General features: G+C 47.7%; 1 protein-coding gene across 1 annotated transcript in view; it reads left to right on the top strand.

Annotated features, from left to right (window-relative positions):
• The first annotated feature begins 4,809 nt into the window (after positions 1-4,809).
• Positions 4,810-27,039, top strand: part of AHRR (aryl-hydrocarbon receptor repressor) — a 127,417-nt gene continuing 105,187 nt past the window's right edge. The window contains 3 exon segments of the mRNA XM_029053542.1: positions 4,810-4,861; positions 13,675-13,747; positions 21,441-21,622. Of these exon segments, the coding sequence (XP_028909375.1) occupies positions 13,686-13,747; positions 21,441-21,622 (244 nt within the window). The 5' untranslated portion in view covers positions 4,810-4,861; positions 13,675-13,685.

Here is a 27,039-nt window from a genome sequence, read left to right as displayed (position 1 = left end):
GATGAATTTATGCTCTGTCTCAAGCATTGGGATAGATACAAGCTAATCAGGTTAGACACAATCCCTTTCCTACGTGGGAAAGTCTAAGGAGGAGGAAGAACATTGCTTCTGTAGCAGATCCAGGTCTTCTGACCCCTTATAATTGAGGAAATTGAGGCACTGAGAAATTAAGTGACTTGCCCAAGGTCACACAGCAAGCAATTGACAGAGCTGGGATTAGAACCCAGGTCCTCTGACTCCCAGGCCCATGCATTTTCCACTAGGCCATGCTGCTTCTAATCTATAAGAGAGGCTTCTGAGGTGCTCCTGAGAATTAATAGACCGGTAAGCCTTACTCCCCTCTAGACTGTAAGCTCCTGGTGGGCAGGGGACAGGTCTACCAGCTCTGTTCTATTGAAATTTCCCAAGCGCTTAGTATAATGCTCTGTGCGCAGTAATTGCTCAATAAATACCATTGATTAATTGATCGATTCTACCCCTGGAAACTTAATAGAAGCTGTGATTTTCAGCAGAGACAACTTAGTCTGCAGAAGGGGAAATCACGCCTCACAAAGTGCAGGAATTCTTTGAAGGGGTCAAAAAGTGTATGGATTGAGGGACGTCAGTGGATGTCATATTTTAGATTTTCAAAAGTCCTTTTATAAGGTTCCACAACAAACAGTTTTAAAACGAGATTTATGATGAAATTGAAGAAAGTCTATTTTCACTGATGAAAAAGTAATAGATAAGAAACAAACAGCCACTTTGAGAATGAAGTCGTGTAAATAGTTAAAAAAAAAACCCATTTAAAGCCAAAATGTGGGCAACGTAGTGTCAATGCTATGCCATAGTGCCATAGACCATCAGGCAGTTGCCTTGACTATTGCATCTGCATCACTGTGCCTCGATCTTGTCTATCTCGCCGCAGCCCCCTTTCCTGCATCTTCCCCCCAGCCTGGAACTCCCTCCCCATAGTCCACACCATCTCTCTCTCCACTGTCAAAGCGTTATTAAACCCTCTTTTCCCTGGCCTGCTCTCCCTTCTGCATCGACCTTTAGATACTTGATATTCTCCCCACCCCAACCCCAGAGTAAGTGAGGTTTACGTATCTTTCAATTATATATTATAAACTATTTCTATTAATGTCTGTCTCTCCCTCTAGAATGTAAGCTCATGATGGACAGGGAACGTATCCGCTAGTTCTGTTGGATTGTACTCCCCCAAGCGTTTAGTACAGTGCTTTGCATGTAGTGAGTGCTTAATAAATGCCATAGATTGATTTTATCTACCTCAGTGCTTAGTACAGTGCTTGGCACATAGTAAAGGCTTAACAAATACCACAATTTTTGGTTATTATTATTACTGCCTCTTAAGAAAGACACAGAACTAGAGAAGGTCCGTGCAAGTGTTGGCAAATCTGACTACCTCTGACAGAGCTGGAGAAAATACTGGTAGGGCCATCTGGGAGATGGGATGAATTGAGGTCATGGTCCTGGGCCCTCCGATTTAGGGACCCTTCACCCACCCTGTCCCTCACTTGATCCTGGTGTGGCCCCAAATCAGCCCCTGGATCCAATGACTTGGGGGAGCCTGGGTAATAATAATAATAATGATGGTACTTGTTAAGCACTCACTATGTGCCAAGCACTGTTCTAAGTACTGGGGTAGATGTAAGGTAATCACAGTCTCAATCCCCATTTTACAGATGAGGGAACTGAGGCCCAGAGAAGTGAAGTGACTTGCCCAAGGTCACACAGCAGCCATGTGGCAGAGCTGGGATTAGAACCCAGGTTCTTCTGACACCCAGGACCGTGCTCTATCCACGAAGCCATGGATGGGGATGGGGAGGAGAGGAAATGGGAGGTTAAGGAGTAGATCTACTGCACCGATAGAGTACATCTGGACTCTGAATGTCCCCTCCGCTCCCACCTAACCCAGGCCGGGTCCAGAAGCTCCAGCCTCACATCAGTTAATTTACTTTGGGTCCTAGGCCCCACACTAGGATAGCTCAGAGTGATGGAGAGGGGTATGTGCACCCTGGGTTTTAGAATTAGACACAGACTCTTTTCCCTTGGAGTTCACAAGCTCTGAATATAGGTAGGGGGTGGGGAAGGGGGACTGGAGACGGACACATCAGGAGCAGTGAGAGACTAAAACGGCTTAAGGGACAAAAGACAAATGCGCAATACGTAGAATAAAAACAAAAGTCAGTAGGGAGCTGTGGCTAGAGGAGCAGAACTCAAGATTCAGAGAGTGGATTATAAACTACGGGGCAGAGGATCAATCAATTCATCAATGGCATCTCTTGAGCACTTATGTGTGTACAGAGCACTGTACTGTTGAGCACTTACTGTGTGCAGAGCACTGTACTAAGCGCTTGGGAGAGTCCATCGGAACAGAGTTGGTAGACGTGTTCCCCGCCCACAAGGGGCTTACGGTCTAGAGGGGGAGACGGACATTAAAATAAATTACGGATAGGTACAGAAATGTGTGGGGCTGAGCGTGAGGTGAATAAAGGGTACAGATCCAAGTGCAAGAGTGATGCAGAAGAGAGGGAGTCTCGGAAATGAGGATTTGGTTTGGGAAAGGCGTCTGGGAGATGTGTTTGAAGCAGCGTGGCTCAGTGGAAAGAGCCCGGGCTTGCTAGTCGGGGGTCGGGGGTTCGAATCCTGGCTCTGCCACCTGTCGGCTGTGTGACTGTGGGCAAGTCACTTAACTTCTCTGTGCCTCAGTTACCTCATCTGTAAAAGGGGGATGAGGACTGTGAGCCTCACGAGGGACAACCTGATGACCCTGTATCTACCCTGGGCGCTTAGAACAGTGCTCTGCACATAGTAAGCGCTTAACAAATACCAACATTATTATTATTATTATTATTATTATTATTATTATTATTATTAAGGCTTTGAAGGTGAGGAGAGTGATGGTTTGTCAGATGATGAAGGGGAAGGAGTTCCAGGACAGAAGCAAAACGATGAGCAAGGGGTCGGCCGTGAGTTAGACGAGATAGAGGTACAGTAAGTAGGTTGGCATTAGAGGAGCGAAGTGAACATTCTGGGTTGGAGTAGGAAATCAACGAGGTAAGATAAGAGAGGGCAAAGTGCTTGAGTGCTTTAAAGCCGACGGCCGGGAGTTTCCGTTCGATGTGGAGGTGGGTGGGCAGCCACTGGAGGTTCTTGAGGCATCGGGAAACACGGACCGAGCGTTTTTGTGGAAAAATGATCCGGGCAGCAGACTGAAGTACGGACTGGAGGGGGGAGAGACAGGAGGCAGGGAGGTCAGAGAGGAAGCAGATGCAGTGGTCAGGATGGGATAGGATAAGTGCTTGGATCAACGGGGTAACAATTTGGATGGAGAGAAGAGGGTAGATTTTAGCAATGTGGTGAAGGAGAAACGGACAGGATTTGGTGACAGATCGGATATAATCATAACAATAATAATGGTATCTGTGAAGCGCTTACTCTGTGCCGAGCACCGTTCTAAGCACTGGGGGAGATACAAGGTCATCAGGTTGTCCCCCGTGGGGCTCACGGTCTTCATCCCCATTTGACAGATGAGGGAACTGAGGCCCAGAGAAGCGACGTGACTGGCCCCGAGTCACACGGCCGAGAAGTGGGGGAGCCGGAATTAGAGCCCACGACCCCCGCCTCCCAAGCCGGGGCTCTTGTCACTAAGCCACGCTGCTTCTGGAACGCGAGAGATGAGTCGAGGACAACGCTGAGGTTCCAGGCTCGTGAGAAAGGGAGGACGGTGGTGCTGTCCGGAGCCACGGGAAGGTCTCCGCTCCGGCTCTGCTTTCAGCCCCCCCCCCCCCCCGCTCTGTGCTAGTTTAGGAAGGGAACCCGTCGGTGCCGCCAGGGCAGCGGATTTAGAGAAGCACTACCCCTCCTCCCCACTTCTAATGGCCCCGCTCGGGGCTACGGGGAAGCCATAAGGGAGCTCCCCGGGGTGGGGCAGTGGGGTGCTGGGGGGAGGGGGATGGAAGGGAGAAGGAGGATCGGAGGTGGGGAAGGGACCGGAGCCCGGGAGACGGGGCTAGATGGCAGCGGGAGGAGCTGGGGGGCCCACCCTGGAGGGCCCCCCGGGCTCTGCGGAGCCGAGTAGCCCGACGGGTGCGCGGTTGGAGCGTGCGGGGGTCGGAGAGGGAGCAGCTGCGGGAAGGGAGAGCAAGACAGGTGCGCGGGAGGGAGTGCGGGGGGCCGCGGGGAGGCAGGTGCGCCGTCGGAAGGCGTGAGTGCGGGGGAGGGAGCGAGGGGGCGCGGTCGGGAGGGCAGGAATGAGGGGGCGCGGAGGGCCAGAGCCGCTGCGCCGTCGGGCGAGGCGGGAGTGGGAGGTGCGGGTCTGGGGAGGGCGGCAGTCGTTCATTCGTTCGGTCGCGTTCATCGAGCGCTTCCCGGGTGCAGACCGCTGGACGAAGCGCCTGGGAGAGGCCGCTCCCAGAAGAAGCGGAGCGGAGCGAGGCGCGGCGGGGAGGTAGGTGCGCCATACGTGTCCCGCCCGCGCGGGGGCGCAGTGCCTCGCGGGCTCCGTGGCCCTGTCGGGGACCCCGCGCCTCCGGACCCAGCGGGGCGGGACCGGGCCCGGCCCCGACCCCCACCTCCTCCCCTCCGGGGCGGAGATGGGGGGAGGGGGGCCGGAGCCCCCGGGCCCGCCGGTCGCTCGGCCCGCCCCAGCCGCCCCAGCCGGCCCAGCCGCCGGGGAAGGCGGCGAAGGGAAGGCGGAGGCGCGCCGGATGGTTCGGGGGCCGGCTCCTTCTTGCGGCTTGAGGTCGTCGGACCTCCTCGACGGCGCCCGGTCTCTGGGCGGAGGCGGCGGGCGGCTGGCGGGCCGGACCCCAAGGCCGGCGCCCCCCGCCCGGGGCCGTCCGAGGAGGGACGCGAGGTAAGGGAGCGAAGGACGGGGTCGGGGTCGGGGTCGGGAAGCCCGCCGGGTCGGGCCGCCGGGGAGGCCCGCGGACACCTCCGCCCGTCCGGGGGAGGGGAGCCAGCCAAACTTGCCCCATCCAACCGATCCGGTCTCCTTGCTTCCCGTAACTCCACCGGATCCCCGCTCGGGCGGGCGCCTCGTCTGCTCACATCGTATTCGCCCCGGCGCTCAGCGCCGCTATCATCGCTATCGTCAATAATAATAATTAGACTAACAATGACGATGATACCGTGTCCCACTCCTTCCGATACCACTCCCCTCTAGGTCTCGAGCCTTGCGGACACCGGGGATCGGCCCGAAACATCCTCCTTAGACATCTCCCGGACGCCGACTCTCCCGGCTTTCTATTGTTTCCCGATTTTAAGGACGTGGCACAGCCCACTATGGATTAGATCGATCCCGAGGTCAGGGCCCTTCCCTGGTAAACATCCTCTCCCGAGCGCCCAGTGCAGTGCTCTGCCCACACTGAGCGCCCAGGAGATGCCACCGAGCGATCAGTCGATGGAGGGAGAGGGGACGACGTGTGGAAGGGCGGGAGACCGAGAGCTCTTCCCCCTCCAGACCGTAAGCTCGTCGTGGGCGGGGGACGTGTTGGCTCATCGTATGGTACTCTCCCAAAGTGCTCAGTACGGTGCCCCGCTCTGCCCACAGTGAGCCCGCGGAAAATCTGATCGATCGACTCTGCAAAAGGGGGCTGGTGCATGGAGGCCCCCGGGGCCATCCCCGGGCCTGCGAAGGGACACCTGAACCTGGTGGGCCTCGTGGCTCCTCAGAGCCAGAATCCCCCTGGAGCCCCAGTGATGATCATTCTGGTACTCGTTGAGCACTTACCGTGGGTCCGGCACTGCGCTGGGCACCGGGGTTGCTACGAGATAAGCCGGTTGGACACGGTTCCCGTCCCACGGGGGGATCACGGTCTTCCCCCGCGGGAAGGAACGCCTCGGGCAGGGCGAGTCCCTACCAGAACCGAAGAAGTTCGGGAAAGCAGACCTCTGTTGCCCTCAGGGAGGGAAACTGTTGCCGAAAGACATTCCGGTCTTCGTAACGGGAAACAGCTCCCCGTTGCCTTCCCATTAAAAATGATTGCCTCCGATTTGCCTACGCCGTACAGATTTGCACCCTGGCTTCCAAGTAAAAGTAGAATAAATCCCGGAAGTATCGCAATTGCTTCCAAACTCAATATTTAGGTCGTGACACAAATGAAATCCGTAGCAGGTTTCACTCCAGCCCTCTAGATCAGGCGATCCAGAGGGAAAGGGGACGCAAGAGAGGAGGAAGGAGCCCTCTCTGGCTGCAAGAATTACCTCTTGAAAAACCATCCGGGCACACCCTGGCCCCGCGACTGCCCTGAAGCAGGCAGGGAGAAGAGGAATTCTCTACCTAGAGGTAATTCTACTGGGCCCTTTTTTTCTACTGCATTAGAAACTGAGGTGTTCTTTTCCTCCAGCCTGGAAAAACGCTCTTGGGTTGAGGCTTTTGCAGAAAACTCGGGGAAACCCAAATTATGCTTTGTGGTCCTTCCCTCTGGGCCCATGGTTCAAGACATCGTTCCCCGGAGGGGAGAAAGGAACCACCCTTTGCCCCTCCGGGATTCTTTGAAGCAGCCGGCCCCGGTGAATTGCTCTGTTGCTCCTTCTGCTGCGCCCGCTATGCTCCGAGATTCTACGTCGCTCGAAAAAAACCCTTTCTGTGTGCTGCTTTTCGATCCAGGGAAGTTTGGCGTATGGGGTGTGTGGTGGTAGAGTCGTCCTTCGGCTCGCGGAAGACACTGCCAACGTGGGCTGTGCGTGAGACCTAGAGAGGGCTTCGGTAGACTCCCTGGCTCCATCTACCCTCTCCCATTCCTTCCCAGGGCAAACCCGCAAGTCTTCAAGACCTCAGGCCTTGGGGTCGGGCTGCCCCAAGAACACTTGGGGAAACTACCTCAAGCAGGAAGCTCTAATGGGATTTCCTGGGGTGCTGCTGGTAAGTGGGGCGTCTGAGGCTGCTGCTCCCTCAGCCAACGGGGTCTGGTCCTGGCACAAATAGAGGAGGATCGGGGGACTGTGAAGGAAAGGCAGGGAATAGGGCCTGGGAGTTGTCGGGAGGGTCAGAGCAGAGTTGTTGGGTGTGCGGTCTTTTGACCCACGTTGCCCGTTTTGGGGCTGGGGCGCGGTTGGCGTGTGCTTCTAGAGGTGCAGAGTACCAGCGATCTGGTACTCAAACAAATCCCTCCACCCTCTCCCGTACGCCAATTCTCCCGGGTTGTGGGTTTTCACTTTCATGTTTCGGGCATAAATGAGAGGTTGGGCTGCTTCTGTACAACTAAAGAGGCATTGGACTATGGAAGGGAGGTGGGTGAGCGTGGTGGGGGGGGGGGATGGGGGCGGCAGGAGTGAGTGTGTGAACTGCCAGGATGGGGCAAGGGGAATTCATTTCGGTAGTAAAGGTTTCCTGGAGGGGGTAGGAAGGAAGGGTGGGACCGTGACAAATTGTGGTCGGGGAGGAGCCTTCCGGGTATTGGGCATTTGGGTAAATGTGTTAGACTTCATGAAATTCCATCTTGGAATGACAGATGGTTTTGTAATAAAATGATGGTTTCGTGAGGGGCCTTAAATTTACTCAGAATCTGTGCAAGTCAAAACCCATTAGGTCCTATGGTGCGACCTGAAGCACTGACTCCTCTCTTTCTTCCACACCGATCAACCGCTCTTAAAATGGGTCCTTGGGCGTGGTGTATCTGGATCACTGGGTTGCTTTGTCCGCTGTTTCCGGTCTCAGCCTTTCCCGTGCAGAACCCCCAATCCTCCTGCCAGACTCCATAGTCACCCGCCTGCCTTCGTGGGTATGGAGGGGAGAATGTCGGGGTTGTCACAGCAGCACAGATTGCTGGACGAGGTGCGTTAGGATGCCTTTCTCCTCCCACCTATAGAACGCTGGAGGGACTGTCCAGACAACTCTCTGGGACTGTCTAGACGACTCCCTCAATCAGTGGAATTTACTGAGCGCCCACTGTATGCAGAGCACTGTGCTGACCACTCGAGAGAGTACAGTGCAGGAGTTGGTAGGCACGTTCCCCGCCCCCGAGGAGCTTACAGACTAGAGGGGGAGGCAGACGTTAAAATAGATCACTTTGCGAAGGGGACGAAGCAGGCTCAATAGCTCCATTTGAAAGATGGAGAGACTGAGTCACAAGATTAGCTGAACAAGAGGGAAGATTGACAAAATATTCAGAGGCCAGGAAGGGCAGCCCATGTCATCACTAACCCCTGGTAGGGCCGTGTGACCGGGGAACCTTAGCAAACGTGGGCCCATCTCCGACTGAAACGGATCAGCTAAGCATTACTGAGGTCAAACATCTTCTGTCTCCTGTTGGCCGGTCTGAAAATGTGGGAGTCCTTATTACAGGCTTAGAAGAAGCTTTGCTGAAAAAAACAAATCAACATTTTACCAATTCATAATGTAGTAGTTCCATATTGCCATCCTGCAGCTTTTCTGCTTTTATTCTCCTCACTCCCTTCTGGTGTAGGTGAGGTGAGTCTTCTGTTCGTCGTTACTCCACTGTGAGCTGGGATCATGTCTACCAACTCCACTGTATTGTAGTCTTTCAAGTGCTTAGTACAGTGCTTGACGCATAGAAGAGCACAGGCCCGGGAGTCAGAGGACCTGGGTTCTAATCCCAGCTCTGCCATGTAGCTGCTGTGTGACCTAGGGCAAGACACTTAACTTCTCTGAGCCTCAGTTTCCTCAATTGTAAAATGGGGATTCAGTACCTGTTCTCCCTTATACTTAAACTGTGAGTCCCATGTGGCATGGGGATTGTGCCCAACCTGGTTAAGTTGCATCTTCCCCAGCTATTAGAGCAGTGTGTGACCCATAGTAAACACTTAACAAATATCAATTTAAAAAAAATACAGTCAGATTAAGCACAGTTTCTGTGCCATGTGGGACTCCCAGCCTAAGAGAGAGGGGAAAAGGTATTTAATCCCCATTTTACAGATGAAGAAACGGGGGCCAGAGAAGTTAAGTGACCCTCCCAAAATCTCTCAGCAAACAAGTGGCAGAGCTGGGATTAGAGCTGAGATCTCCTGACTCCTAGTTCTGTGTTCTTTCCACTAGGTCATGCTACTTCTCAATATTTTGAGAAATCCATTATTTTCCGCCTGTCCAACTTTCTATGGGTATGATTTTCATATGTTTCCATTCTGAGCGAACCACCAAGGATGTTCCTTCAGCTGATGTAGTGGGAATGCGTAAACATCAATTTTGAATGCACCCTGTCGGTTCCCTTCATGATTTTGTAGGCTTCATCCATGTCCCCTCCCTGTCTTCTTCTTTCCCAGCTGAGAGTTCTAATGTTTCTCTCATTCAAAAGCCACTCCAACTCCATGGTCATCACGGTTGTCCTTTCTTTAACTTTTCAGGTTCTCTTATTCATTCATTCATTCATTCATTCATTCATTCAATCGTATTGAGCGCTTACTCTGTGCAGAACACTGTACTAAGCTCTTGGGAAAGTACAGTACAGGAATAAAGAGACACAATCCCTGCCCACAGCACCCTTATGCTCTTCCCAAGGCAAGGCAACCAGAATGGTATGTATATATTGCAGGTCCAGGTTTACCCTGGATTTATAACTTTTGTTAGTTATCAACCCATTTTCTAAAGATGCCCAGCATTCATTTTGTCTTTTTGGCCTCTGCCTCACATTGAACCAATGATTTAAAAAAACAGTCAGCAATGATTCTAAGGACTCTCTGTTGCATCTGGACTGATAGCCCAGAGTCTTTTAGCATATAATTGTCATTTTTATTCTTTTTTCTCTTCCTGTAATACTTGCTCCCCTAGAAGCTCACCTGCCATTTTTCAGCCCACTCACTTAACTTTGAGATCTTCCTGAGATCCTCCTCTTCCTGAATTTCTCCACCCAGAAAATCACAGTATGTCACTACACTTAACTTTTCCAGGTCATTTAGGAAAATGCTAAACAAACTGTCCTTAGCATTGATTCCTGGGGGACCCAAATCACGGTTTAGATTTCTCATTTCCTGAAAAGTGGCCTTTTGTCCCTATCCTTTACTTCCTATCTTTTAGTCAGTCTTCTCTCCATTCCAGATGAATGGAGTCTCCTATCGGGTACAATAGATGAGCCACGGTCCCGATCAAGATCCTATACAGGAGAATCAATCAAAGTGCTGGTTGGCTTAATGATGGCATTTGTTCAGCACTTACTTTGTGCCTCGTGCTGTTCTAAGTGCTGGGGTAGGTATAAGGCTATCAGGTTGGACACAGTCTCTGTCCCACGTGGGGCTCACAGTCTCAATCCCCATTTTACAGATGAGGTAACTAAGGCTCAGAGAAGTGAAGTGATTTTCCCAAGGTCACCCAGTAGACAAGTGGCGGAGCCGGGATTAGAACCCAGTTCCTTCTGGTTCCCACTATGCCACGTGTGCAGCACCTCTCGCCCTCCCTCTCCCAGTAAATATTATTGATTGATTGATTACAGTGGTGAAATCTTGGCAGCCCATTCGTATTTTCTTCCCAACCAGTTGTGTTTGCCACTGGGCTACAGAATGCAGTGAGTGAGTAGGCAGGCAGGGGTGCAGAACATGGCAAAGTGTGGGTGCCATCTTCAGACACACCAGTCAATCCATGGTATTTATTGAGTGCTTACTGTGTGCAGACCACTGTACTAAGTGCTTGGGAGAGTACAATATAACAGAGTTGATGGACACATTCCTTGCCCACAATAAGCTGGCACGACCAGGGCTCGATCTGAGCCCCCTAGAGCATCACTCATGCCACCCGACCAGCGGCAGGACTGACAGACCATCTCCTTCTCCCCTCTCCCCACCCTCCGGATCCCATGATGACCCTCATTATTTAAAAGCTTCTGATGGAGGGGTGGATCCTTTTAAAGACATTCTGAAAAATCTAAATACATTCACTGTTTTCTCATTATGGAAGTGGTGAAGCTGGGTTTAGAATTCAGGTCCTTCTGACTTCCAGTTGTGTTTTTCTAAGCACTCAGTGTGATCTTAAACTTACTTATAAATTCTATCGATTATCATCTCTCCTCACTCCCCTGCTCATACTCTTAGCTCCCCCAAATGGCATTTTCCAGCCGTATTTTGCCGGCCTCCAGTCCCTTGCTCACAATGTCCCCAGGTCCTGGAACTGCCTTCCCCTAAATCTGCCAGACCTCAGCCCTCACCGACTTTGAAGCTCTCCTAAAATTTCCGCCTCCTCCAACAAGCCTTCCCTGACTAACTCTCATACTCCAGATCCATTTATGTCCCTCCTTATATATGTATCTTCAATTGAATAGCCAGTTTTTATTTACTCAGATTCCACTGCTTGTGAATATTTCTTTGTCTCCCTAGTTGGCATGTCAACTCCTTATCTTCAAGCAATATGTCCTGTGTTTCTGTTGTACTTCCTAAGTGTTCAGTACAGTTCATGGCATTCAGAAGGCACTCAACTACCGTCACTATTTCCTGGTATACAAGTGACACTAGTCTACAAATCCTACGATCACTTCTGGAATCTTTCTTACAGACAGGGTTGGCTTTGGACCCTCGCCTGAGGGAAAAATTCACTGCCTGTTCTTGCTCCATGTGATGGTCATTATGTCGCACTGTGTGCACGTGTAGCCTACCCGAATGAGGGTAGATGGAAGTCCATCCGAACCCCTGAGCTTAGTGTGTTTCTCTGGGGGGCGACGGGGGGCATTGGCCACCCTACCTTGCTCTAAAGCCATTGTGTCATCCTCACCCCGAACCAAGGCACCATTTCTGATTCAGACGGGCAGTTCAGAATCTTTATCCACTGCCTCCCCATGACAGGAAGCCTGAGGTGGCCGTCTGACTCGCTTATTGTCTGAAGCTGGCTCTGTTTACAGGTGGGAACGGCACTGGCAATCCACTGACCCTCTTGCACAGTGGCTTCTGCAATGATAGGGTCCTCCGTCTGGCCAGAGGCCTTCAACTCCCCATTGGGTCTCCTGTAGAACCACTAGTGGGTGAGTGCTCTTTGGCCCCAGTGGATTTGGTGGATCTGGCCAATTTGTTTGGTTTGAAATGGATTGGGTGGTTGATAGTTTGATCTGGTGGTCATCATATCTTGATCCCGTTCCTCTTGCCTGTCAGCTCCAAGAGACAATTTGTAGGTAGGAATCTTGCTAATATTTTCCATAATCTAAATGGTTGAGGCTGTTGGCTCCCTCCTTTTCATCCCTGAATGCACCTTTATCCTACAATTGTCCTGTGGCCCTTGTGAGTCCCTCTCCAGCTCTTGGCTCTTGATGTATTTGACCATTTTTTTCCCCTAGGTGCACAACTTTAACTTCAGCATCGCTTGCAAGGTTCTCCTCAGACCTTTTTTTGTATCATACAGACTTCTTCTGCTGTACTGTCCCACATGCTCAGTATATCGCTCTACCCACTATGCACTCAATAAATGCCATAGATCGATTGACCGATTGATTTTTAATCTGCCTGGTTTCGTTGAGGCATCTGGCAGTTGTGCTTTATAGGCTTTCCTGTTCTCCTCGCTTGGGTGAACTTTCCATTTTTGAATTGGTGACCTTTCTTGCTGATAACCTTATACTTTGCCTATTTAACCCTGGTGAGTTTCTGTCTGGATACTTGTTTTTTTATTATTATTATTCTGAGGCACATTTTTTCCTTTGGCGTCTAAGGTGATTTTTTTTAATAGCCTTCAGCCTCCAGGCTCCTAGTAAGTCTCTTGTTTTTGTGATCACTATTGCAGTGGCTTTTCTTCAATTGCCTCTTTTTTTTTTAAAAAAAAAAAGGTATTTAAGGGCTTACTACGTGCCAGGCACTGTACTAAGTGCTGGAGTAGATACAATCGGGTGGGACACAGTCTATGTTTCACTTGGGGCTCACAGTCTTAATCCCCATTTTACAGATGAGGTAACTGAGGCCTAGAGAAGTCAAGTGACTTGCCTGAGCAGGGATCACTCGGGGAGGTTTTGGGTCCAGTTTTGAAACAAAATGAAAAAAGAAAACCCTTTTCGACAAGCTCGTTATAACAAGACTGTGTTGGAGAGACTTTTACTGGTTTCCTATCTTCAGTGTGGGTCTTTTGATGGTGTCTTTGTTCCCACCCACCTTAATGAGGTTCTTGTTATGTTGAGGTTCCATCGGAGTGCAAATGTGTATTTAAGTGTCTCAAACAATCCTGGACATATAGAAATAAAATAGTTTGCTAAACATCATTGGGTAGCTGCTTGGCTGAAGATAGTGTTGCAAAGCTGTGGATCAGTGAGAGGAAAAAAATACTGAAAGGAAAATCCTCTCTCTCTCAACTCTTCCAAATATTAGGAAACACAAATTGTTACATTCTAGCTGTTAAAACGAATTAATTGTAATCTATGGCTATTTCTTTTTATTACTAGGAGGTAGATCATTTTGAACTTCAATCATTTAGGAGTTTCCTAATAGAGATGAAGAATTATTGTGCTGCTTAGTGTACGAATGTTTAAAAACTGAAGAATATTGTGACTTATCTGGTAAACAGTGACCCTGGATAGAAATGTGTTTGAATTTTTTAAATTAGGGACCTCGTGAAAAAATATGATAACCGGTAAGTCAATTAAACATAGCCCCTCATTTCTAACCATCCAGGAAGAAATGACACAATGTCATGAATGATGTGGTCTCAGAACAGCGTTGAATTGAATTTCCTGCCTTTTGTTGGTGTCTGAGGTTGCTCAAAATACTCATTTTTCTCAGAGTGACAAGCCACTTGATACTTTTCTGTTTCAGGGCCAAAGAAAATGATTCCACCGGGGGAGTGTATGTATGCTGGAAGGAAAAGAAGAAAACCTATACAAAAACAGTAAAGTATCATATTCTCAATGTTTGTTGATTGTTAATAAAGTAAAATGGGCTTGGTTAATTAAAACTGCTCCTGGGAGGGATGTCTAAACCAAGTTCTAAGGAGTCTCTAAAATAGTAGGACTAAAACATTATTATTATTATTAACATTTACTACAATGGGCAGAGCCCTGAACAAGTGCTGGGGTAATTACAAAACAATTGAGACACGATGCCTACCCACCCACCAGCAGTTCGCGATCTGAAGTGGGAGGATAGATGCATCTAACAGTAAGATTTAAGCCTAAAGTACCATGAAAGGAAGTGTAAAATTCAACAATTAAACATATCGAGTATAAAACATGAAGTGAAATGCTACTTGCAAGAGGCAGTGAGTAAGTGCATGCCTCCTCACACCCTGCCCGAGCCGTCACATGGTTTCAGGACCCTGAAAGCCTCCAGCCCAAAAGGGTACTAGCTCCTGTTTGCCCTCTGACCCTGTCCACTCTCTGCTCCCCTGATTTAGAAGCTATTATAATGAGATGGCTCTGTGAGGCCATTTCTGTGGTGTAATGTGTACCTTGAAGCAGCACATAGAAATCAGTGGAGTAACAAAGTATCCCGAGTGGTAAAGGAAGGGTTTAGAACATTACGGGCTGGGGAGTCAGAGGTCATGGGTTCAAATCCCAGCTCTGCCGCTTGTCAGCTGTGTGACTTTGGGCAAGCTACTTAACTTCTCTGGGCCTCAGTTGCCTCATCTGTAAAATGGGGATTAAGACTGTGAGCCCCATGTGGGACAACCTGATCACCTTGTATCCTCCCCAGCGCTTAGAACAGTGCTTTGCGCATAGTAAGCGCTTAACAAATGCCATCATTATTGTTATTAATCAGGACAGGTCATTATTATTCAAATGAAAAAAGGTTTCCAGGTGCCTCAAAAAAGTCCATGAAGGAAACGGCTTTTGAAAAAATAGAATAACCTCCTAAAAATGGCTGGCATATCAGGTCAGGTTGAAACTTGATTTTGTAAAAGTTGTTTTAAATTATTAGCGAAAGTGTTTTTCATGTGCTTTTCTTTCCAAAGCTTCTACCTAACAGAATCTTAGGAAAACAGATAGACTAGATCGATGATTAGATTCACGTTAGTTGCCTATTGCTAGGGGCCAGGTTGGAAACCGTATCCATGTATTCATGGGTTCATGAAACACTTAATTCAGTACTTTCTACATCGCCAAGGTATAATATGTAGTATCAAATATTATCAACTAGGTCTACTTCAAGCTATTTCTGGACCTCAAAACTAACCTCTCTACTTAAAGGTCCAACAACAATGTTAAATCTAAGTTTTTTCTTCAGCTTTGCTGGGCACCAGGAATTTAGTGATATTGCTGTGTTCCCCGTTATTTGCTCAAACTCTTTCCCTTTGCTTATCTAAAGTCACTCAGTGTTTTCTCAATTCAGTGGATAGTATCTGTTCCCTCTCTTCAATCTGGGTAGCGTAGAGAAAGAAGATTCCATTCTGGGATCAAAGTTTTTTGGATGATATGGCTCAAGCAGTCAGATGAGCAAAAGATGGGGCTTTTAATATACAAAGAAAGACTGTATGCGTTTAAAACCAAGTATCATGAAGTGCATTTAGGACTTGATCTTGTTGTTGGTGTTTTATGGGGAGACAGGAATATGGAACTGATTAGAGGGAAGATCAGGAGCTGGGACTGGTGTTTTGAAAAGGGCAGTAGGGGAATGGCAGACAATCATAAGGTAAAAGAGTATATTTTAATGTCATTTTATTTTTGTAAACTATTTTTATTGGATGATTCTTGTAAAAACCAAATGAAGGAAAAACTTTCCTGGAATTAGAAAGGAGCACTCATAAGTGATGGGAATTAGCAATTACTTGGGAACCAGAGAATCAGCATGCCTAGTGGAAAGAGGTCGGGCCTGGGAGTCGGAGGTGTTGGGTTCTACTCCTGGCTCTGCCACGTGTCTGCTGTGTGACCTTGGGCAAGTCACTTAACTTCTCTGTGCCCCAGTTACCTCAGCTGTAAAATGGGGATTAAGTCCAACTCCCTCCTACTTAAGACTGATCCCCAGGTGGGACAGGGACTGTGTCCGACCGATTAACTCGTTTCTATCCCAGCACTTATAACAGTGGTTGACAAATAGTAAGCCTTTAGCAAGTACAATTTAAAAAAACTGCAAGGGTTTAGAGTGAAATTCACCTTCCAGCCAGCAAAGAACCATTTAGAGTTGAAAACAGTGAGCTGAAAGTGGGACCATTTAGCATTAATTTGATGTTTTTCTACAGTGGGACTATTTGCTTAGTTTTACGTACATAGAATTCTCAACTAGTAGCATTATTCCTTCCGAGGTAGTTTCCCACATTAACAGTTTGTAAACTTATACCCACAGAAAGGAAACAACTGAGAAGCATAAAATAAGTAGTTTAAGCAGACATCCTAAGAAGAGTCTTGTCTGTAGCTTAAGTAAATAAATAGTGAAGGATTAAACTCTTGCTAATTAACCTGTCAACCAAAGGTAAAATAAATTGCTTAAGCAAACACAGCCAGTTCATTGTTATCTTAGCTGGAAAGTCACCCTGGGCTCATTTTAGTGGAAATGGTTTCTTCTCAGTTGTGTTCAGTGGCCTTCTGTCAGATTTCTCACCCTCCAACTAGCTCAAACATGTTAATGACCTGGAGCCAAATGCAGTGGAGTTGGATGATCGAGAACTTCTTGTTTGGGTCCCTGCTGTAATAAGGCCAGTTTCATCCTGAATGATCTAGGGGCTGTGCTGACCATCAATCAGCTGGTCAATGAACAGTATTGATTGAGCACTTACTGTGTGCAGAGCGCTGTACTAAGTGTTTGGGAGACTACAGTGCAACAGAGTCGGTAGACAAATTCCCTGCCCACAGTGAGCTTCCAGTCTAGAGGCGGATATTTACATAAGTACTGTGGGGCTTGAGGGTGAGGTAGCAAAGTGCTGAAGGGGTACATATCCAAGTGCAAAAGCAACACAGAGGGGAGGGTGATTAGGGTGGTAAAATGAAGGGTTAATCAAGGAAGGCCTCTAGTAGATGTGATTTTAGGAGGGCTTTGAAGGTCAGGAGTAGTGATCTGTTGGAGGGGGTAGTGAGTTCCAGGCCAGAGGGAGGACATGGTAAGGGATCGGTGTTAGAGGAGCGAAGTGTGTGGGCTTGGCTGTAGTAGGAAATCAGCAAGGTAAGGTAGGCGGGAGAGAACTGATGGAGTGGACCCTGAAATTGCCAGAGTTCAAGAATCTTGAAGAGTCAGGTGGGTTTTGAGGTCACCTCTGGGGTTTGGGCCACTGAACTGGGAGGCCTCACTGAATCTTGGAGCATCTGGAATCTGGCTGGTTCTGTGGACCTGTGACTTGAGGCCCTGCCGTGAACCAGTCTCTCTGGTGTCTTTGGGCCTGCGGATGACCCAAGGCTGATGAGGATACCGTGACCAACCCAGGGAGTCTCTCGCCAGGCTGCCTTGAAGCAATGGCTGTACCTGGGCCCTGGGGATCCCAGATGGCCCTGAATCCATGTTTAGTCCTGAGAGCTCAGCTTGGGCCTGGGATAGCTCTGGAACCCACATCCGTAGAGACAGCTGAAGAGACTCCCTGGGGCAGTTCACCCAGCCTGACCAGTGGACCTTTTGATTTAGTGTGCCCTGAAGCTGCCAGGGGCCAGTGACAACTTTTCTGCCCACCAATCTATAATTTTTCAGTCAACCCCAGGAATTGTAACATAACATTTTCCAAGCACTTAATGCAAGCACTTATCCTGTCCTCCATTGATTACTGTATCAGTCTCTGTATTGACCCCCACCCTCCTCCTTTCTCACCCCATTCCAGTCCCTACTTCACTCTCTCAATAATGATAATAATGATAATGCCTGGATCATTCTTCTACAAAAAATTTCAGTCCATGTTTCCCCACTCCTCAAGAACCCCATCCACCTCCGCATCAAACAGAAACGCCTTACCATTGATTTTGAATGTGTTAAAGCGTCACCTTCCCCCCTCCTACCTTACCTCGTTGCACTCCTGCTACAACCCAGCCTGCGCACTTCACTCCTCAAATACCAACCTACTCACTGTACCTCTATCTTGTCACTCTCGCTGCTGACCCCTCACCCACAGCCTCCCTCTGACGTGTAATGCCCTCCCTCTTCATATCCGACAGACCATTACTCTCCCCACCTTCAAAGCCTATTGAAGGCCCATCTCCTCCAAGAGGCCTTCCCCGACTCAACCCTCATGTCCTCTTCTCCCACTCCCTTCTGCTTTGCCCTTACCCTTGAATTTGCACCCTTTATTCTCCCCACCCTCAGCCTCACAGCACTTAGGTACATATCCATAATTTATTTCTATTAGTGTTGGTCTCCCCCTTAGACCCCGTGCACCTTGTGAGGGGGGAAACGTGTCTACCGACTGTTATATTGTACTCTCCCAAGCGCTTAGTACAGTACTCTGCACACAGTAAGTGCTCAGTAAATGCAAATGATTGATTGATTCCCACCTAGAAATGGGTTTAACTCGGGTGATCTGGATAGACTGGAGGATGGTTTGAGAAAGGAAGCTGTGAGCAGAGGGCTGGTATTCGGGAACCCCTCCCTGCATGGAAAATTGGTGATGAGTCTGCCTTATTCCTGCTCTGGGGCTCTCAGGGAAGACTGGCAGGCAGAAAGAAATGCCTTTTCCTTTTTCCGGAGGTCACAAATACTGCATCCTTTCATGGATCCAATCCGTATTGCCTCCATCTGCTCATACTAGCAGCTGACCCAGAGTCCCATCTAAGCAAGGGTATGGTCCAATACCTATTTTCTGCAGTCATGCTTTCCAAAGAATGCAGGGAACTCCCTGGGTTGCAGGATATCAGAACTGCCTGTTCTTTGGCAGAGGAGACATTTCTCTGGACATGGCTAATAGCCCAGCATCTAGGCACAGCAAACCCACATGAGGGAAAATTGCTATAGCTCCTTACTTGCAAGCAAGGCCTTCCCTTGACTGCTAGACTTGTTTTACTATCAGACTTGTTCTGGTTTCTGTTTTTATATCACTATAAGATGCAGGGCCAACCTCAGGCAGGAAGTGAGCGTGGTGATGGCTTCTGGGTGCGCCGTCTGGGAGGGTGATCTTGGGCTTGTGGTGGGGGTGGCGGGAGGCAGCAGTTAAAATTTGAAAGTGCCCGCCCATTGGAAGCAACACTGGCTTGCTTCACAGACAACACAGAAAAGCAGCATGGCCCTGTGGGAAGAGCACAGGCCTGGGAATTGGAGGACCTGGTATCTAATCCTGGTTCTGCCACTTGCCTGAAGCATGACCCTGAGTAAGTCACTTCTCTGTGCTTCAGTTTTGTCATCTGTAAAATGGGGTCTAAGACTGAGTCCCATGTGGGACAGGGACCATGTCCAACCTGATTAACTTGTATCTACCCCAGTGCTTAGAATAATGCCTGGCATATTCATTCATTCATTCAATAGTATTTATTGAGCGCTTACTATGTGCAGAGCACTGTACTAAGCGCTTGGGATGAACAAGTCGGCAACAGATAGAGACAGTCCCTGCCGTTTGACGGGCTTACAGTCTAATCGGGGGAGACGGACATATAGTAAGTGTTTAACAAATACCATTAAAAAAAATAAAGTGCAAGCTATTCTTTGAATAAATTCGAATGCTTGTAGAACTCCCATATCCTCCTTGCCCTCCCCTTGAGTCTCCTAGTTTGAGTTCCTGGAGCAGCTCTAGGGCTCTTTCTGTGAACCTAATTGGGTAATTAACCTCTTTCCCTTCCTTCCTTCTCCTCCCCACCCCCCTCCACCCATTCACCTCCTTGGTGTTTGCCAGCAAAATTTGTAACCTGCTTATTTGTCTTCATAATTACAATAGTAATAGTATTTTCCAAGTGTTTACTATGCGCTAAGACTGGGCTAGATACAAGATAATCAGATCAGACTAAGTCCCTATCCCACGTGGGCCTCACAGTCTAAAGGGGTAGGGGGGAGGAGAACAGACATTTTATTCCCATTTTACAGAAGAGGAGAGCGAGGCACAGAGAAGTGACTTGCCCAAGCTCACCTCCCTTATTGAATTGCAAACCCACTAGGCAGGATCCATTTTCTCTTAGCATCCCTCATCTGAATTTCTTCACATTTTCTATGTGTTTGTCCATCCCCTAGACTGTAAGCTCCACGACTAGGTTCCAACTTGGCAATTTACCCAGTCCCCAGGACAGGGCACGAAAATGGGGACATGATCAAAGCTTGATAATAAAATGAGAAACTGAATTGGGTTGGAGAGCAAGAAGTTACATTGATCAGAGTCGTTTTCAGAGTCCAGTGTGGGCCATAAGGCGTTTCGTAGTTCATCTCAAATAGGGTCAAAAAAGTTGAAGTTGCTTAATAATGATTGTGGTATTAGGCATTTATTGTCTGCTAAACGCAGTACTAAGTCCTGGGCTAGGTACAATACAGTCAGAGCAGACATAGACACTATCCCACATGGGGCTCACAGTCTAAGGGGGATAGAGGTAGGATTTTAATCCCTATTTTGCAGATAGGGAAACTGAGGCACTAAAAAGGAAAATGATTTGTTCAAGGTCACATAACAGGCAAGTGGCAGAGCAGAGACTACTATGATTACTACTTCTACATGCCCCCTAGTCCTTTACTCCTTCCACTAGGCCACAGTGAGAAATCTGCTTCTTTGCTAATGATGATGGTATCTCTTAAGCGCTTACTATGTTCCAGGCACTGTACTAGGCGCTGGGCTAGATGCAAGGTAATCGGGTTGGATACAGTCCCTGTCCCGCGTAAGGCTCACAGTCGTAATCCTCATTTTCCAAATGAGGTAACTGAGGCCCAGAACAGTGAAATGACTTGCCCAAGGTCACACAGAAGACATGTGGCAGAGCTGGAATTAGAACCCAGGTCCTTCTGACTCCCAAGTCTGTGTTTTTTCATTGACTGTATAGATGTATTCCCTTGTATAGTCCACTCACCTCCACCAAAGCAAGCGAAAAGTATCAGTCTTCCTCAAGGGAATATATTGCCCTAAATTGAGTAAAATTGAAACCAATGTGATTAAAAGAAGCATGATTGGCACTTGCAGGTGAGTCTAATGACTTCTTCCTGTTGGAACAAGAACTGAAATGGGGCAGCTCCCAAGTGGTAATCATCATAATTGTGATATTTGTTATGTGCTAACTATATGCCAAGCATTGTCCTAAGCACTGGGGTAGATGCGATCAGATCAGACACAGTTCCTGTCCCACATGAAGCTCGGTGTAAATAGGAGGGAAAACAGATATTAAATCCCCACTTTACAGTTGAGGAAACTGAGGTATAGAGAAGTTAAATGATTTGCCCGAGGTCACGCAGCAGGCAAGTGGCAGAGTTGGAATTAGAACCCAGTTCCTCTGGCTCCTAGGGTTGTGCTCCATGGAAAAAGTCAGCTATGTTGGTCTGGAGGCCTCTTCCCCCCCGCAATCCTCTGACAGCGCCATCCAGAAATGTAAGAAAATAGCTCCTTGCCAGCACTGATTAAATATGAACAGGTTCAAGAAGGAATTGGGCAGATCATGGGCTAAAGTGTGTTGGACTGTCTGTCCCTAACCATGAAACTGCATGGCCAGGAAGGCAGTCAGAGCGGAACACCTTGTCTTTAATGCTAGAAATACTAAATAGCAATTTTCCCACAGAAAGCCAACATCGGGAAACGAAAAGTCCAACCCTTCAAAGAGGCACAGAGATCGTCTGAACGCGGAATTGGACCATTTGGCAAGCCTCCTGCCTTTCCCGCCGGACATCATTGCCAAACTGGACAAGCTCTCAGTCTTGCGCCTCAGTGTCAGCTACCTCAGGGTGAAAAGCTTCTTCCAAGGTAGGACCCTTCCCCACCTCCTGTGCAGAGGGGAGGATGGCAGACCCTGAACAGAACTGGGTAGTGCAGCAGGGAAAATGGCAGAGCCAGGCTCCTCTCCCACCACACGTCCCATTTTCTGCTTGGAAAGGGGTCTGACATCACAAAACAATCCCACAACGAGGGAGGTTTCCTGGGCCCAAACTTTCTGCCCTGATGGTCTGAAACAGCTGGGCAAAACCCATCTTTCATGTGAATGATCAGGGAAAAGCCTCAGGTGAGAGTTTGTGCCTGGGCTTGATCTTTCTCCACCCAAGTGAAGGGGTTGATTTAGGACCCTCTCTGTCCTCTGATTGGTTCTTGCAGATTAGATCTGATTCACTTGAAACAGGCAATTTCCATTATTAACCTATGCAGATCTGCTTCAGTTTATCAAAGAGGGAGCCTGGGTCTGCTGGCTAGGAAGAGGTAAAAGCCTAGGGAAGACGATAGATAGCTCCTTGTCTTTGGAACTGCCCCCCTCCCGTTTCTCCAATGCTTCCAGCTGTTAAGTCTTTGATGATTGGAGGATACAAGTTCATTCACTGAAGTGATGTTGTATTGCTGCAATTATCTTAGCGTTAATGCACCGACACAACCAGGTAGTAGCCTAGACACTGCTAGAATTCAGCTCACTTTATTGAGCACTTACTGTGTGCAGAACATTGTGTTAAGCCCTTGGGAAGGTACAACTCTAAGCGAGTTTTATAAATTGTCAATTAAATGTCAAATGTGAGCCTGTAGGGATGTTTTTCCAGCCAGAAGAAAAATTCCCCTGTAGTGGATGGCTTTGAAACGCACCTCCCAACACCTGGAAATAATTGAAGGTGGGGTGGGTGGAGGAAGTGCCAGGGAAGAGTACTTAAGAATACTTCATTTGTGTTCTCCCATTTTCAAAAACGGAGTTCTGCCTCTGCTGGTAGATTAATCTACACCCTAGGGGTTGGAAAGTTGGGTAGCGGTGGGGGAGAGATAGGCAGACTGTATGGGCTGTGACCCAACAGAGTTCTTTGTGGCTCTTTGCTCCACTGCCACCTCCCATCATTAAGGATGCCTCTGAATTTCTAAACATCTCTGATTATGAATGAATTATGAATGAATGGTTTTCTAAACAGTTTCCCTCTTTTGTGTGTACTCATTTTCTTTTTGTTTAATTCTAATGGACTTGTCTGTAGTTGGCCTTAATTCTATAGGAAGCCACCCTCTTACTGATTATATCTTTCATATCTCTCTGAAGCAAAAGTCTGTCAATCAGCAATCTTTTATTGAGTTCCCACTAGGTGCTCAGAACTGTCCTGAGAGCTAAAGATGCAAATTCTATCATCCCACTTAACCAGTATGAATTAAAGCAGTGCTCTTTTATTTCCAGATCTGTTGGTTATTTTGACCATCCACTCTCGTTCCTGAACTTGATTTCTATTTTAAGCCAAATTTGGCTTCTACAGATAGAGTTCTTCCTACATTGTGATAAAATGGGAGAGGAAAAAAACCCATTAGAACACTTGCATTTCAGTAGAAAAAGATGTCTTCGATAAGCCTCACTTTAATCATAAATATTGAGGATATAGGTGGAAAATAGGGGAAAAAAGACTTAAGACGGTTATAACTAGTCTACAAGCTTGTTGTGGGCAGGGAATGTGTTATATTGTTGTGAGGTACCCTCCCAAGTGCTTAGTACAGTGCCTTGTACACAGTAAATGCTCAATAAATATGACTCAGTTCTTTTTGCTGACTATTCAATCTGATTTTAAGCTTTCAATCAAGACAAAAAAAAATGACTTGCCATCAGCTGTCTTTCACATGGTACTCAGCGGGCTCAACATTCCCCTTACTTTCTTAAAAAAGTCACGTGATCAGCTTTAAGCAAATAGAAAGTTAAAAGTATTCCCTCCCTATACACATCAACATAATTAGGTAGTTAACATTAGTGTGTTTCTATATGAAACTCAGTCACTGCTTCATTAATTGTCTTGCTATATGAGGAAACTGAGGAATGAAGATAAGTGACTTGCCCAAGGTTACACAGCAGGCAAGTGATGGAGCTGGAATTTGAACCCAGATTCCGCTGAATCCCAGGTCCATGCTCTTTGTGTATCAATTCTGTACTATGTGTATTAGCAACTATGTAGACAAACAAAAAAAAGTACATTTTCCTGCAAATTTGCCTCATAGTCAGTTTGGTCCCGTCTTCTGTCTCCAGAGAGGTGAATGATGAAACTGTCCTTTTGTTTCCAAGATGCCAATCAATAACATTACTAAGTGTGTACAATGTGTGAAGCCTGACATGAAGTGCTGGCAAGAGAATACGTGGACATTAATTCAAACACCATCCCTAGCTCCCAAAGGAAGAGAGAGCAGACACATAGGGAATAAACACTAGGCTAATTTCAACAATCTAAAAATGACAAATTTTTTAACAAAGGAATAAGTGACAGTTCATTCTTCAACTCCTTGGGCTCCTCACCACACCAGTCAGACCACCCACTTCATCTTTTGGCAATTTCTTTGTGTTAAATTTAGATATGACCAAGCAGGGATTCTAATTCTGGCTCCGCCACTTGCCTGTCATGCGGGACGGGGGCTGTGTCCAACCTGATTCTGGTCTGTGAATGATGCTGGTGGAAGCAGCATGGCCTACTGGATAGAGCATGGGCCTGGAAATCAGAAGGGCCTGGATTCTAATCCTGGCTCCGTCACTTGTCTGCTGTGTGACCTTGGGCAAGGCACTTCACTTCTCTGGGCCTCAGTTACCTCCTCTGTACATTGGGGATGAAAACTGTGAGGCCTATGTGGGTCAGGGATTGTGTCCAACCCTATTACCTTATATCTACCCCAGTGCTTAGTACAGTGCCTGGCACATAGTAAGTGGTTAATAAATACTCCAATTATTATTATATCTAGGCTGTAAGCTCGTTGTGGCCAGGGAATGTGTCTGTTAATAATAACAGTGATGGTATTTGTTAAGCGCTTACCATGTGCCAAGCACTGTTCTAAGTGCTGGGGTAGATACAAGGTAATGAAGTTGTCCCAAGTGGGGCTCACAGTCTTAATCCCCATTTTACAGATGAGGTAACTGAGGCACAGAGAAGTTAAGTTACTTGCCCAAGGTCACACAACAGACAAGTGGCAGAGCCAGGGGCAGAGTCAGGATTAGAACCCGTGACCTCTGACTCCCAAGCCCATGTTCTCTCCATTGAGCCACGCTGCTTCTCTGTTGTTGTATCATGCTCTCCCAAATGCTTAGTACAATGCTCTGCACACAGTAAGTGCTCAATAAAACCTACTGACTGACTGACTGGGCAAGGAGCCATATGGGTCTCCTGGGTATGTGACCCAGGTCTCATAGCCCCCGATTAGACTGTAAGCCTGTCATTGGGCAGGGATTGTCTCTATCTGTTGCTGAATTGTACATTCCAAGTGCTTAGTACAGTGCTCTGCACATAAATACTCCGCTCAATAAATATACTATTGAATGAATGGATGAATAGCTGTAGAGAAGGTTGGAAAGTTGGATGACACTCCAGCTCTGTGGATCTTTAGCTCGTTCTGGAGCCTGATACCACACTGCCGCCACCCCCCGCCTGTCTCCCAGTGGCCTTCTCGATTCTGCTTTCTTGCTTGCTTGATTCTGCGGCATGGCCTAGTGGATAAAGCACGAGACTGGGAGTCAGGAGGATCTGGGTTCTAATCCCGGTTCTGCCGCTTCTCTGCTGTGGGAACTTGGGCAAGTAAGTTACTTCACTTCTTTGGACCTCACTTCCCTCATCTGTAAAATGAGGATGAAGATTGTGAGCCCTACAGGGGACAGGAACTGTGTCCAATCTGATTACCTTGTATTTACCCCAGTTCTTAGCACAGTGCCTGGCATGTAGTGCTTAACAATTATTATTATTATTATTACTGTCATTTCCTTAACTGTCATTGTGCTATCTAGGTAACAGAATGATATTACAGCTTTTACCTCGGTGCTGTCAATATAAATTTTTGCACATGGCTTCCCTGGTGCAGGCTGATACACCACCTCAGTTTTCTGTAGACTTATCATTAGCCCCAAATGCCTGGCTGACACAGAGAAATGGTTTACAATCATTTGGATATCTCCTAGGGTGTGGATCTGTAGGGCACGGTCATCTATAAAAAATAATTCTTGACTGACTGTTTCTAGGACCCTGAATGCTCTACAAAGTCTGTCAAGCTGGAAGAGTTTCCCAGAGATGCGGAAACGTGCACTCATGTTCTAATGTTGTGTCCCGCAATATGGCTGCATGGAACAATTTGAACAGAACCAGGCCCACTACGTAATGGAGAATGGATCAGACAGGGTACTCTTTTCTCCGACCCGATCAGCCATGCCATTATAGAGAAATCTCAGATTCTTAATGATCTTTTCAGGGCAACTCAATCTTCTGGGTAATTTCCAGGGTCCGGATCTATTGATGGTATCAAATGGTTTGGTAAGGTCTACAAAAACTGTATGGAGATCTTGGTGCTGTTGTCCACACTTCTGCTGCATCTGATGTCTTGTTAGGATCATGTCTACTAAGGCATTCTGTGATCTTTAGCCACAGTGTGATTCTGGGAGCATTAGTTTGATAGTATTCTTAAGCAGCCGCCCCAAGAGGACCGTGACAATCTTCTTGGCAATGGAGAGTAACGAGACACCTTGAAACTGCCTCGGTCTAATCTTGCACCTCTTTTCTTGAAAATGGTGACAATGCCAGTGACATCTTTGAGATCTTGTAGCATCTCCTCAGTGGTACGTGTGCTGTGGAAGAGTTTGTGTGTGTGCGGAAGGGGGTTCCTTCCACAGATGTAAAGCTCAGCAGGTGTGCCACTGGGTCTAGATGCTCTGCCATTTTTCACGCTACTGACTGCTGCAGTGACTTCTCCAAAAGTTGGTACATATTGGGAGGTTTGTATATTTTGCAAAGCTTCATCTTCAACTGTGGAAAGCATTTTGAGTAAGATATTGAAACTCCTTTGCCATCTTCTTAGGATTCCCTCCTTGTCTGTGATGAGAATGGAGCCGCCGTCACTCTTCCGAGGTACGGTGATGACCTGTACGAGGCCATATGCTGTCTTTAGTGAAAAGTGTAGAAGTGTTTGGTTTTGCGATGGCCTCTAGCGTCCCGGATCTCTTCTGTTTTGGCATCTCACCACCTGTCCGTCATGTATGCTCTTTAATTTGGTATGCAGGTTTCTGAAAGCCTCACTTCTGAGTTCTTAGGAGCCATAAGATGCTGCAGGTGCAATCGCTGTTTGTAGCAAGTTGGCCTTTTATTTCTGAATTATTTGCCCTAAACCAGTCTTTATGCCTTCTCTTGGCTGTGCCCAGCGTATCAACAGCTGCCTGGAATACAGCATCACAGAGAAATGTCTATTCACCATGCATTTGGGTG

The sequence above is a fragment of the Ornithorhynchus anatinus genome, chromosome X2, assembly GCF_004115215.2.
Source record: "Ornithorhynchus anatinus isolate Pmale09 chromosome X2, mOrnAna1.pri.v4, whole genome shotgun sequence".
Taxonomy (NCBI): domain Eukaryota; kingdom Metazoa; phylum Chordata; class Mammalia; order Monotremata; family Ornithorhynchidae; genus Ornithorhynchus; species Ornithorhynchus anatinus.
Note: the sequence above shows the minus strand (reverse complement) of the source record. Positions and strands in the feature narration are given on the sequence as shown.